This window comes from Sorghum bicolor, chromosome 3 (assembly GCF_000003195.3).
Source record: "Sorghum bicolor cultivar BTx623 chromosome 3, Sorghum_bicolor_NCBIv3, whole genome shotgun sequence".
NCBI classification, from domain to species: Eukaryota; Viridiplantae; Streptophyta; class Magnoliopsida; order Poales; family Poaceae; genus Sorghum; species Sorghum bicolor.
This window is the reverse complement of record NC_012872.2, coordinates 62443215-62454925: the sequence shown is the minus strand read 5'-3', so window position 1 is coordinate 62454925 and position 11711 is coordinate 62443215. Positions and strand designations below refer to the sequence as shown.

Genomic DNA, 11711 nt, shown 5'->3' with positions numbered 1-11711 from the left:
AGGAACTCCACCTCCTTTGCAAATGTGCTAACACCACCAAGTGACCACCACCAATGTGCATGTGTGTTAGCTTTTCACAAACATTTTCATCAAAGGAGTTAGGTTAGCACTTTACTAGATCCTAATGCATATGCTCAAGATATGAACCTAGTAGCACTTGATTCGAGAGATGACCGTGATTTCCCCTCTTGATTGTCGGTTACCTATCCTAAATCCGGTCAATCACTTCTCTACTCAACTTAGACCGGCAAAAGCAAAACCCTATGCTTATATCTTTGACTTGATCACTTTACTCCTTGTCTATCACCATGATCTCCACTTCATACTTCATCTCTTTATAATCATGTGGCCACTTTTCTATGCCACCTAGCACCTTCATCACATGTGCTGCTATGCCTAACTCAAATCACTTAAACATAAGACATTAGTAACTTGGTGTCATTAACTACCAAAATCAAACTTGAGCTTTCCGTAGGAGAAGAGAGTGCTAGGCGAGAAGTAGAGGGGCGCTGACGGCCACCGGAGGAGGAGATGGAGCGACGGTGCTAGACGTAGGCACGAGCAGAGAAGATAAGGGGCCCGTTGCTATGATCCAGGAAGATGGGCACTCGGGGATTAAGCGATGACCCTGAAATCGAGTGGAGCGCGGGATAGGTCTACAAACTACTGAGACGTGGAATCTGCACTCAAACGACACTTTTATTGGGACATCGCCCAAGAGCTAGAACGCCACTCTTATTGTGCCACAAGAGTACTCCCTCTATTTTGAATTATAAGATATTTAGCTTTTCTAAATATACTACTTTCATTATGTATAAAGATATAGTATATATATAAGTACATAGCTTTTTAGTATATGTATCAAGAAATGCAAGAAAAAATCTTATACTTTATAATGATGGAAGTACCAAATTATAAGATGAATTGATTTTTAAAATATGTTATTTTATTATAAACCTAAAATACATCTAAACATAGTGCATAATTGTTGGGTACCATAAAAAGGATACCCAAATCAGAGTAATAAAAATCGCAAAAGACGAACTAAACCATCCACAATCACCGGGACGCGGGCTCCAGCACATCTGTCTCCTCGATCTCGGGCCCAAATCGCGGCTCGCCCGACCCCTTGGCCTCGAGCGCGAGTTCCGGCTCGCCCGATCCCTCTAGGGCTCGGACGCAGACACCGCCTCGCTCGACCCCTCTAGGCCTCGGCCGTAAGTTCCGCCTCGCCTGACCCCTATAGGGCTCGGGCGCCAACGCCGCTTCACCCGGTCAGAACAAGGCTTCCAACGCACGGCGCCCGTACCCACGACGTGACAGGAGCAGTGACTCCCATATCGCAGCAGGGCATGGTGGCGACTGTTCCAACCACCCTGGTCACTGCAGCCTTACCTCTTTCACTGTGCAGCCTTACCTCTTTCACTGTGCAGCCTTACCTCTTTTACTGTGGTGTACCGCCTCACAGTGAAAGGGGAATGGGAGAGGTTAATCAACATCACTATTTGCTATCTTTTCCCACTGTTAACATGACAGACTGCAGTATCGCCGATTCGACCCCCACGACTCCAACAGAGCTCGACAACCCCCCACAGGAGCAACCATATTGTCAGCCATACCTCAAGGACGGGATGAGCAAGCTTCTACAGGGTCGGGACTGTTACTCCTCCATTCAGTAGAGGAAATATCCAAACCCTCATGTAAATACCTGCCTCCCCTTGAGGCTATAAAAGGGGAGCCAGGGCTCACGACCAAGACAGGTTCACCAACAAGCTCGACCACACAACATACACACACCACGACTCCAAGCTAGTTCACCTACAGAGTAGCAACCAGCACTCTGTCCACATCACAAAGCCGAGACTTGGGACTTAGCCCTCTCTCGCAACCTGCTTGTACGCCCCTACTACAAGCACCTTTGGGTGCAAGGCAATACAAACCCCCGATCTCACTGGACGTAGGGCAGCCTTAGCCCGAACAAGTATAAACCCTCTATGTTCCACTTGCATCACCATCCAGGCTTAGATACTCACGCATATTTACACTCGTTTGTGTCTAGACCACGAGTCCAGACACCGACAATAATAAAACTATATATCTTAAAAAAGTAAAATATTTTATAATTTAGAATGAAGCACAACAATATTGCAATGTGAAGCACTAGTATTATGGACAAAACCAGTGTACGTATTATACTTCGATATCTAAAGCAGACGCTTCACAGAAGTAATATTAAATTATTAGAAAGAAATATCCTTTACAGGTACATGATATCACGCCACTGCCAAGCTATCACAGTAATTAATTTTTTTCGTCGGTTAAAAATATTGTTCGCTGATTTATTATAAAAGAAAAGCACGGTTGCTTAATAGAAAAGGTACGGTTTATAAGAAAAGCAAACAGAGATGTTGTGTACTACACGTACTTCTGTAATAGACTAATCTGAAGATATAAATGTGAATAATATTCTTTGTAAATTTGTTCAAATTTAAACTACTTTAACGTGCATAGATACTATAGCTGTATTATTTTGTAGAGATGGAGTATAGAAAAAAAACAGTTCTAAAATGTTGGAATTTATGTCAAAATTGTAACACTATTTCATATTTAGGCCTTATTTAATTCCACCTAAAAACTAACAACTTTTCAAGATTTCTCATAACATCGAATATTACGGCATATACATAGAGCATTAAATATATATAGAAAAAATAACTAATTGCACAGTTTGTCTATAATTTGCGAGACAAATCTTTTGAGCCTAGTTAGTGCATAGTTGTATAATAATTGTCAAATACGAACAAAATGCTACAGTATTTAAAAACTTTTCATTCAGGGAACTAAATAAGGCCTTATTCATCTACCCTGAGAGTATTACTAGGATACTGTTAATGTTACGTAGTACTACCTCCATCTCGTAAGACAAAAGAAATGGTACGTAGTACTACCTTCATCCTAAAAGAATGCAAGTCTACCACACACGTTTTACTGTCTTAAGTTTGACCAATTATAAATAAAAAAAATATATATGTACCGGTAGCTGATGTGAATTAGCACGTATACTTTCTATTGGGCCCGCCCTAGATGCTAGGAAGGGAAACTAGAAACTGACAGACGCCGAAGCCAATCAATCCTCTATCACATTGTACCGGTAGCTGATGTGATTTCCACATGCCGTGCAGCGCAGGCAAGTCTCCGTGCCTGACCGTGCACGCATTGCCAGTCGCTAGGCGACGTGACCGAGCTATCAGCATACTCCTCAGTACTCCACGCTGCACGGTCACCGGTGCACGGCGCTGGACTGCTGGAGGCCTGGAACTGCATGCTCGGCTGCTCGCCACGATCGGCAGTGCTGAATTTATGGTGCGCCGTGCGCCGTACTCCTGTTGCCCATTGGGCTAGGCCCATGTAGCTGGTTGTCCTAACCGAGTACCTACTTTTTGATTTAGACTTTAAAAAAAATTTGCAAAAATTTTAATTCTCCGTTACATCGAATCTTTAGATGTATGCATTAAGTATTAAATATAAACAAAAATAAAAACTAATACACAGTTTAGTCGGAATTGACGAGACGAATCTTTTGAGCCTAGTAAGACCATGATTGGACAATATTTGTCAAATACAAACGAAATTGGTACTATTTACATTTTGCAAAATATTTTGCAAGAGTTCACCTCAAAATCCAAAAACTTTTCGAGATTCCCCGTCACATCGAATCTTGCGCACATGCATGAAGCACTAAATATAGACAAAAATAAAAACTAACTGCACAGTTTACCTGTAAATCGCAAGATGAATCTTTTAAACCTAATTACTTCATGATTGGACAATGTTTGTCAAATAAAAACGAAAATGCTACAGTTCCGAAAACCAAAAAGTTTTCGGAACTAAACAAGGCATTAGTTAGGTGCTTCTCTACCTTTTGGGCTTAATTTTTTTACTTCAACTTCAGCAATAGCATCCAAATTTGGACCCCAAATCTATTCCAGAGAGAATGACGGAATGGACCCACTCGTCATTATTTTTTTTTCTTCCTCTTTCTTCTTCTTTGGACAGGGACACAATTGGAGCATCGAGCCGGTTCCCGTAGGGTGTCATGCACATGCAAGGGAAGAAAGAGAGAGAGGGAGCGCACGCTGGGGCTAGGACACACGATGGAGGATGGGGGCTGTCCTGTTGGACCAACGAGAATATGGTCTAGCGGAGAAATATAGGTGCCTAACCAAATATGGGGGTCTGGAGTAGAGGCCCTGTTGGAGTAATGTTTTTAGCCTGAGCATTCATATTTAGCTATTGGGGCTTGAGTAGTGGCCTTGCTAGAGTTGCTCTAAGTAGCACCTTCCCTCATTCAAGATCTTGAGTTTGGCTCCGCGTAAAATTAGAGGATGTTTAGAACTACTTCACTCCAGCTTTGCATTGCCAAACATCCTTAGGTCTTGTTTAGTTCAACCTAAAACAAAAAAAAATTAAAATTCTTTGTTACATCAAATCTTACGTCATATGCATTAAGTATTAAATATATTCGAAAACAAAAACTGTTAGTCCATAACTAGACAACAATTGACAAATAAAAATAAAAGTGCTATATTACCCAAAACCAAAAAATTTTAGGAACTAACAAGGCCTTAGTTCAAAGAATTTCTCGTCGGCAACCTACAAAACAGTGTTGACCCATAATAACGACCTGATGGACGTGGCCATTTCCCTAAGTAACGGTGCAGTGCTATAGGTTTGCACCCTCAAAGTTTGAAAGTTCATCAGTTTGTAAAGTTGAGATCTTCCACCTTTAAGGCCTTGTTTACTTTCCAAAAAATTTTGCAAAATTTTTCAGATTCCCCGTCACATCGAATCTTTAGACGCATGCATGGAGTATTAAATATAGACAAAAATAAAAACTAATTGCATAGTTTGGTCGGAATTGATGAGATGAATCTTTTGAGCCTAGTTAATCCATGATTGGATAATTTTTGTCACAAACAAACGAAAGTGCTACGGTACCTGTTTTGCAAAATTTTTTGGAACTAAACAAGCCCAAGAACACTCACAATACTGAAACTATGATAGCTTATATAGATATTAGGGCTTTGTTTACTTCCACCCCAAAAACTAAAGTTTTTCAAGATTCTCCATCACATTGAATCTTTAGATGCATGCATGGAGTATTAATATAAATAAAAATAAAAACTAATTATACAGTTTAGTAAAAATTTATGAGACAAATCTTTTGAGCCTAGTTAGTCCATGGTTGAACAATAATTACCACAAACAAACAAAAATGCTACAGTGTCGCGAAAATTTTCCCTTCGGTAACTAAACACGACCTAATTACACAGCCATGTAGACAATTTGCTAATACAACAACTCATTTAATGAAGAGAGAGAGAAAAAAATCCAAGAAACCAAATCTAATTAGGACACTCCTAATTCAGAAACCATCATGGTTTCTATAGACATTAATGTATCAAGGTAGTTATTGAAGAGAGAGAGTAAAAATCATAGAAACTGGGTCTACATTAGAAACCATGTCTACACGATATCCAATACATGAATTGATATGATTGGTTGAGAATGGAAAGAGAATGAATATGATTGGATAAAAACATATTCTATAAAAACTATCCATTTGGATCATAGTTTCTATACATAGTGTTTATAAAAATTAATAGGCATAGAAATTACATAGAGTTTCTAGCATTTGGAGTGCCATTAAGAAACTGGGTCTTCACGGTTATCAATGGAAAAGAAACTACTTATAACCCATTGGGAGAGCGAATATAGTTTCTATTACTACTTATGTCTTGTAGTGTAGAAAATCTTGCACTGGGCAAAATTATTTCTTGGTACGATGTCCTATATTATAGAAACTACGCTAATAGTTTTATGCATTAGTACCCTAATATGGCGCCTTGGATACTTAATACCCCACGGATTACGGATCGAGTTTGCAATGTCGCTAAAAGGTTTACACCCCAGCAAGTGTCGTGCATGCCCTTTGGTTGCAGCTACATATGAACCAAGCATGACCTAGTATAAGACTCAAGCTAAGCGAGCTTGGCTCGGGTGGCTAGCCGGTCGGTGTGCAGGCTGCCTGCACGGGTTCAATTCCTGAATCGAACTCCCTTCTCTCACCAAGATTTATTCTCGTATCGTGTAGAGCCACAAAGGGATTTTGCGATGCGCTCGTCGTCTGTCTAGTTTGTACAATTGTGTTGTGTGTAAGGTGTGCGTGTATAGTCTGGGCATGTGTCGTGGTGTGTGTGAGGTGAAGACTCGAGATGTGCTGGGGCGCGGGGCCACCTGCACGTCGAGCTTGCCCGGCTTAGAGCATCTCCATCAGTACTACCTAAAATAGCCTACCTAATTCTTAGTTTGGGTAGCCAGTTATTTCTATACTACTCAAATTTTACTTTTAACTCCAGCAGTACTACCTAAAATTGACTACCAAAACAATTCTAATAGAGAATGACAGTTAGGTCCCACATGTCATCGTATCTTTTATCTTCTCCATGGATTGCTTCGGGAGATGAACGCACCATCGATGCTAGCAAGAAAAGCTCCGACAGTGGCGTTTGGCTGGCCGGAGAGGCATGCAGCCTCAGGCGGGCCCGTGGCTTGGCTGGGAGCAGCATAGCACGCCGGCAAGTAGGACTCCGGCAAGCAGCTGCCATGCGGGGTAGCAAGGGCTGCCACGCGGAAAGCAGGGCACCCCATCCGTGAGCAAGGGCCATGTGCTATGGAGCAGGGCGTGGCGCTAGCGAGCTGGGCAGCGCCGACGAGCAGTGCAGGCGTGGTGCGGGCATGCGAGCGGAAGGAGAGAGAGGGTCACATCGGAGAGAGAAAAATATAGGTAGAGAGATTTGTTGGCCCAACAGATGTAGGTAGTGGGAGGGAGAATTTGTTGGGCCAACAAAAGTAAGTAGTCACATAGGTAGCCTGTTGGAGGACGTTTTTTAACCTCCACTACCCAAAAATAGGATATGTAGTGGGTTTAGGTAGTCTGCTGGAGATGCTCTTAGGCTGCCAGGCTTGAACTGTCGCACTACTCCACCACTATTGTGGTCGCGCTGCTCCGCATTGCTCTGCGGCCACATGCCTATGCCCTGCCCCCACCATACCCTTCTTGAGTTTTCACCGCTGCAGGAAGAAGGAAGAGGAGGAGAGGAAAAGAAAGTGAGAACTCAAGAAGAGGAGGTAGCTAGGGTTTAGTGTTTCAATGGAAGTTATGAGCCTATTCATATCTGAAAAAATTCTACAGAATGACCGGTAGAATCGGCAGATAAACTCAAATGAAGAAGCTTACAAATTTGGCCACAGTTTAATTGGGTCGGACTAGACCGAGACGCCGTGCCACCGAGACAACGACCTAGGCACGGTCCTGTGGCCATCTATACTTGTAGCGGGGACGCCCATCCTCTGCGACGTCTGCCGGCAGGCATTAACGAGGAGCCCCTACATACAGTACGATGCACGACACGATACTTGTAGTCTTGTAGATAGAGATCTCTGATCCACCGGCGCTCGCTGGTCTATCGCTGCTCGTTCTAGCAAGGCTGACGAAGCAGAGGGAACGAAAACACGGAAACGGAAGCAGCCACAGTAACGCGACTGAAAGATGCAATTAATCACGCCTCGATCGAGATAGAGGCTCTCTGGCGTCCTAGTCTCTGCTAGCAGCTGGCGGCATGTATGCGACGTGCACGCGTCGTGTACGTACGTACGTGCGCTCGGACGCCGGAGCGGCAGCGGACAGGCAGACCGCAGGCGGCGCGACGCGCGACGTGCTCCATGTGGGTGCCCACGCCCTGCCTGGTGCCGCCGCTCGGCGTCCCGCGGCCTATGCGGCTGCGCTTCGTCGGTTAGCTCTGGCAGCGCAAGCTCTGCTTCTGATCGACGGGCGGTCGTACCGTGAGAAAAAGTTTACTTGAAAGGTTGGACGAGCGCAGGACGGGTCGTCGTCAGAAAGCGTAAGAACTTGTGTAAACTGCACGAAATTGAACCCAACGATGCATGATTCCTGCCTGTCAGTTCTCAGGGCGTACGTTAGATGGTCGCTAGTTGTAATTAGTAAAGGCATCCGGCCGGTGCACTCGCGGATTGCCGAATGGATTATGGACCGATCAATGCTCTGGTTGAGGCGTTGAGCTGAACCGATCAGCGATGCATCGTTACGATAAAAACGAAGTTGGGGATCGGTACCTGAAAGGTGACCGTTCATCTTACTACGAAACGACACCTGACAAGGCATTCAGGACATCGACGTCGACAACTGTGCACCTTGCACGGCGGTGACAGAGAACGATCCCCCCCAAGATGTCGATACAACGTCGTACTCGTAGGCCAATAAGACGCTCATAATTTCGTTCTTTCTGGACATAATGATGGCACGATGTGCACATGATTTTGGAAAATAAAGATTCCCTACGCATTCCCTGATCAATCAAATCCACTCTCTGGAGTTGGAAATGCGACGAGCCCTTCCCGTTGCTTCGCTTGAATTTGCTGGGCCAAAATGGCAAAGTTCCGCAACAAACCGAAAACTTTTTAATGGGTTTATCCTGGGCTCGGTAAGGTCTCCCCTTTCAGCCCAATTGCAGTGCCAAGCAAGTGTTAAGGACCAAGAAAGAACTGGGCTACTATCCCTGCGACTGCGAGCAACCGGGAACCGAAGCGGCACGTCATGGCGGCCGAGGGGTCAGACCCTACCTCCCCGGCGTCAGCGCCGCCGCCGCCGCCGCCACCGAAGCGGCGAAAGATCGAGCCGCCCAGGAGGTACCAGTTTTGATCACCCTCCCAAGTTCTCGCGTGATTCCTAGCTATATTTCTTGGGACTGCTACGTGCTCGCAACGCTCTGATACGCCCATGCCTGATTAGGTCCGAACGAGCTGCCGTTGTCCTTCTAGTTTCGATGAGTGGATTGGAGAGGTTCCGCCCTAGCTAGTGGTAGTGGAGTGGGGAGATAGATGGCTACAAGTGTAGGTTTCTTTTTGGCAAGATTCCGGACTAGGCATCTCGCGGGCATTCTCATACGTAAGGTTTCGGTGTTCTTCAAAAGCGGCTTTGGAGTGTGGCAATGTGCGTGTGATCTTCCGTATTTCGGCAAAAAGTCCCCATATTCGTGTGGAACCTTCCTTTTGCATTTCTGCCAATATGCGTGCACCTGCTACAGCATCGGCCATAGCTGAGTAGCAACGATAGTATCGGGTGATTTGTGGGCACAGGTATGAAGGAGAACAGTGCATTTTCAACCGAGGGGTTTCTCCCTAGTTTTTTCTTTTTCAGACTCTTGCTTGATCCTGAACCTGAAGAGTCAAGCAGGTATTGTATGTACGGAGTATTGTCTAATACTCTGCTTGACTGCTTGTGCAACGTTATTTGTTGCCCGGAAAAGGGGAAAATAACTCTACCTTTGGTTTTGTCCATTGTTAGGTACCTCTGTTAACTCTGTTAGGTCGGGAACATTTCATTCATTTAGATCAATAACAAGAGTACAGGAGAGTCCCTAAACAACATCTACTGTAAATAGAAAGCGGAAATGAAAAGAAATAGACTGTCTGTTGGCGCAGGAGTTGCTGATCCGCTGGCGTTCGCAGATCCGTCATTCGCCGGAGCCATCGGGTCAGCGGCGTCCTCGGTACGGCACGGATCTGAAGTCGAGGAGGAGTTGCCAGCGTCGGTGGTGCTTCCCGTCGCTGGCAGCGCTCTTCTCTAGATCAGATTAGAGTAAGATGTCAGTGGGGAGAATGGTTGTACGGTGAACTTCGTACTGCGAGCTCCAGCCCCCACCTCTACTTTTATAGCGTTGTACGACAGGGGCCACAAACATGTAGGGTTGGGCCCCTCAATCAGGACGCGAGAATAAGACCCAGAGAGACCTTTGAGTCCATCTGGCGAGGAGATCAACTAACAAACTCAACTCCAATTGTGGATTGTACTCTGTAGACTGCAGTGTAGCATATAAACTGAACGTTCAATTTTGTCTCTCATAGATTATTGAGGACTGCTGTGCAAGTCAAATAGGTTTCCATTGTCCTCATTAATCTATTGAGCCCGAACCATCTATCCGGTCAGTTAACTTTCCATTGTGTGTTGTATATTTAAGTATCGGTATTAGGTTATCTGGAGGGCATATCTTAATATACCCTATAAAATAACAAAAGGAAAAATTCATGCTCTGTAGCTGTAGTTCCTTCTCAGATAGCTATGCCAAGCCAAATAGGTTTGTGCTTCTCACTCGGTCAAGACAAAACAAGTTATTCTGTTATCGAACTTCACATCAAATGCCTTTTTTTAATCATTGTTACTGTTAATACATTCCCTACTCGAGTGGGCTACAGATGGCACCAATGATTTAGTTGATGATTTGACGTCATGATAGTACCAGCCAATTATATCTTCTAGCCATTTAGTTAACAGTTTACCAATTCAGAAACAGCAACTGTACTGAACTATGTGTTGCCTGTTGCATAATTTATCATGTTCTCTGGAACACAGGACCAGGCCGTCTCAAGTTACCCCAGATAAGGACAACTCGGTAGCATCTTCCAACTCATCGCCGGTATGCCCTGACACGGCCATTGGCAATGGCCGCTTTCTTTCCTGTTTCTTGATATTCGCTCCTAACATCCTTTCTTGATGTGAACAACACTTTTTGCAGATTCCGGGTTCGCTGCCTGCGAGAGTTGATCTCAACAAAGTTAGAGAGGCAAAGCGATTTGCCGTCCTTCAAGCGCAGCACGAGGGGTGCCTTGGAAGCTATAAAAGCTTCGATTCCCTCTTTGGGAATTACCTTGTTCCTGTCGTCCCAACGAACGACTTCTTTGATCAGGTCGGGACCAAACCATGAACAAGAGCCAAACCATGAACAAGAATGGCAATTTGTGAGTACCGAACAGGACGGCCCTCCTAATTTTTGCAACTTCCTTTAAGAGCGCGACCTGATACTCCATACCAAGTTATGGACATGAAATTTCATCGAAATGTTAACAAGAAGTTACTGTCAGCTCAGAGTTAAGTAAATACCAAGCTGCATGTGATGTTGTACGTATGCCCCCAACTTGCAAGCAGATCTCGACAGCGACAAAAGGTGAAGGTTTTCCTTCACAGTCGCAGATCTAAGCGGTGAAAAAGCTTTGCATTGTGGCGAGCATATGTTAGTGTGTTAGCTTTCTTTTTTCTAGTGGGAATTTGTATCCGGTCCTTGCTATCACCCCACCCGGCCTCTCAGGAATGCACATCTGGATTCAATCATTTTATTCTCGTATTCCTCTCTCGTCACTAAAACATCCTCTTCGATTATTGACACTTTTTTCCCAGCACTTTTGCCTTGCACAGCAAATGCAACAAACAACACAAATCTTCAAGTCACTTGTGCAACATGTCTGATCTATTATATACTATATCTTACATGATTTGTCGGTCTGCTGCTACCATTTGCCATCTGAGTGAACCAAACGAGCAGCCAATGAGGCCAAGCTGTTCCTGCATGTTACGTCGCGTGGCCTGTCTTTTAAGCCACTCGTTCTGCAAGTACAGTCTTTCTATTGTTTACTGAATATGTATCACTTGCTTTGCAAGGACAGACTCCGTTGTTTATAAGAACAGGGAGCTTTGTCTTTCAGAAGAGCGAAGGCACAGCATGCGACAGAGAGAGCATCTTCCCCGAGTCCATGACTGTAGTAAACTGCGTCCGAAAGGTGCGTGACATTGGACC

The 11711-nt window shown here is 44.5% G+C and overlaps 1 protein-coding gene across 1 annotated transcript; it reads left to right on the top strand.

The window, feature by feature from the left end:
- On the top strand, positions 8625 to 11316 carry LOC8075555. Its single transcript, XM_021455705.1, has 3 exons — positions 8625 to 8769; positions 10493 to 10556; positions 10656 to 11316. The coding sequence occupies exons 1-3, from the start codon at positions 8678 to 8680 to the stop codon at positions 10842 to 10844; spliced, it is 345 nt and encodes a 114-aa protein (XP_021311380.1). The 5' UTR covers positions 8625 to 8677; the 3' UTR covers positions 10845 to 11316.

Bases quoted from the DNA above. Each gene is read 5' to 3' on its own strand.
- LOC8075555 (XM_021455705.1), top strand. From the start codon at position 8,678: ATGGCGGCCGAGGGGTCAGACCCTACCTCCCCGGCGTCAGCGCCGCCG. The intron at 8,770-10,492 runs GTACCAGTTTTG...TCTGGAACACAG, and splicing joins AAGATCGAGCCGCCCAGGAG to GACCAGGCCGTCTCAAGTTA. The intron at 10,557-10,655 runs GTATGCCCTGAC...CACTTTTTGCAG, and splicing joins CATCTTCCAACTCATCGCCG to ATTCCGGGTTCGCTGCCTGC.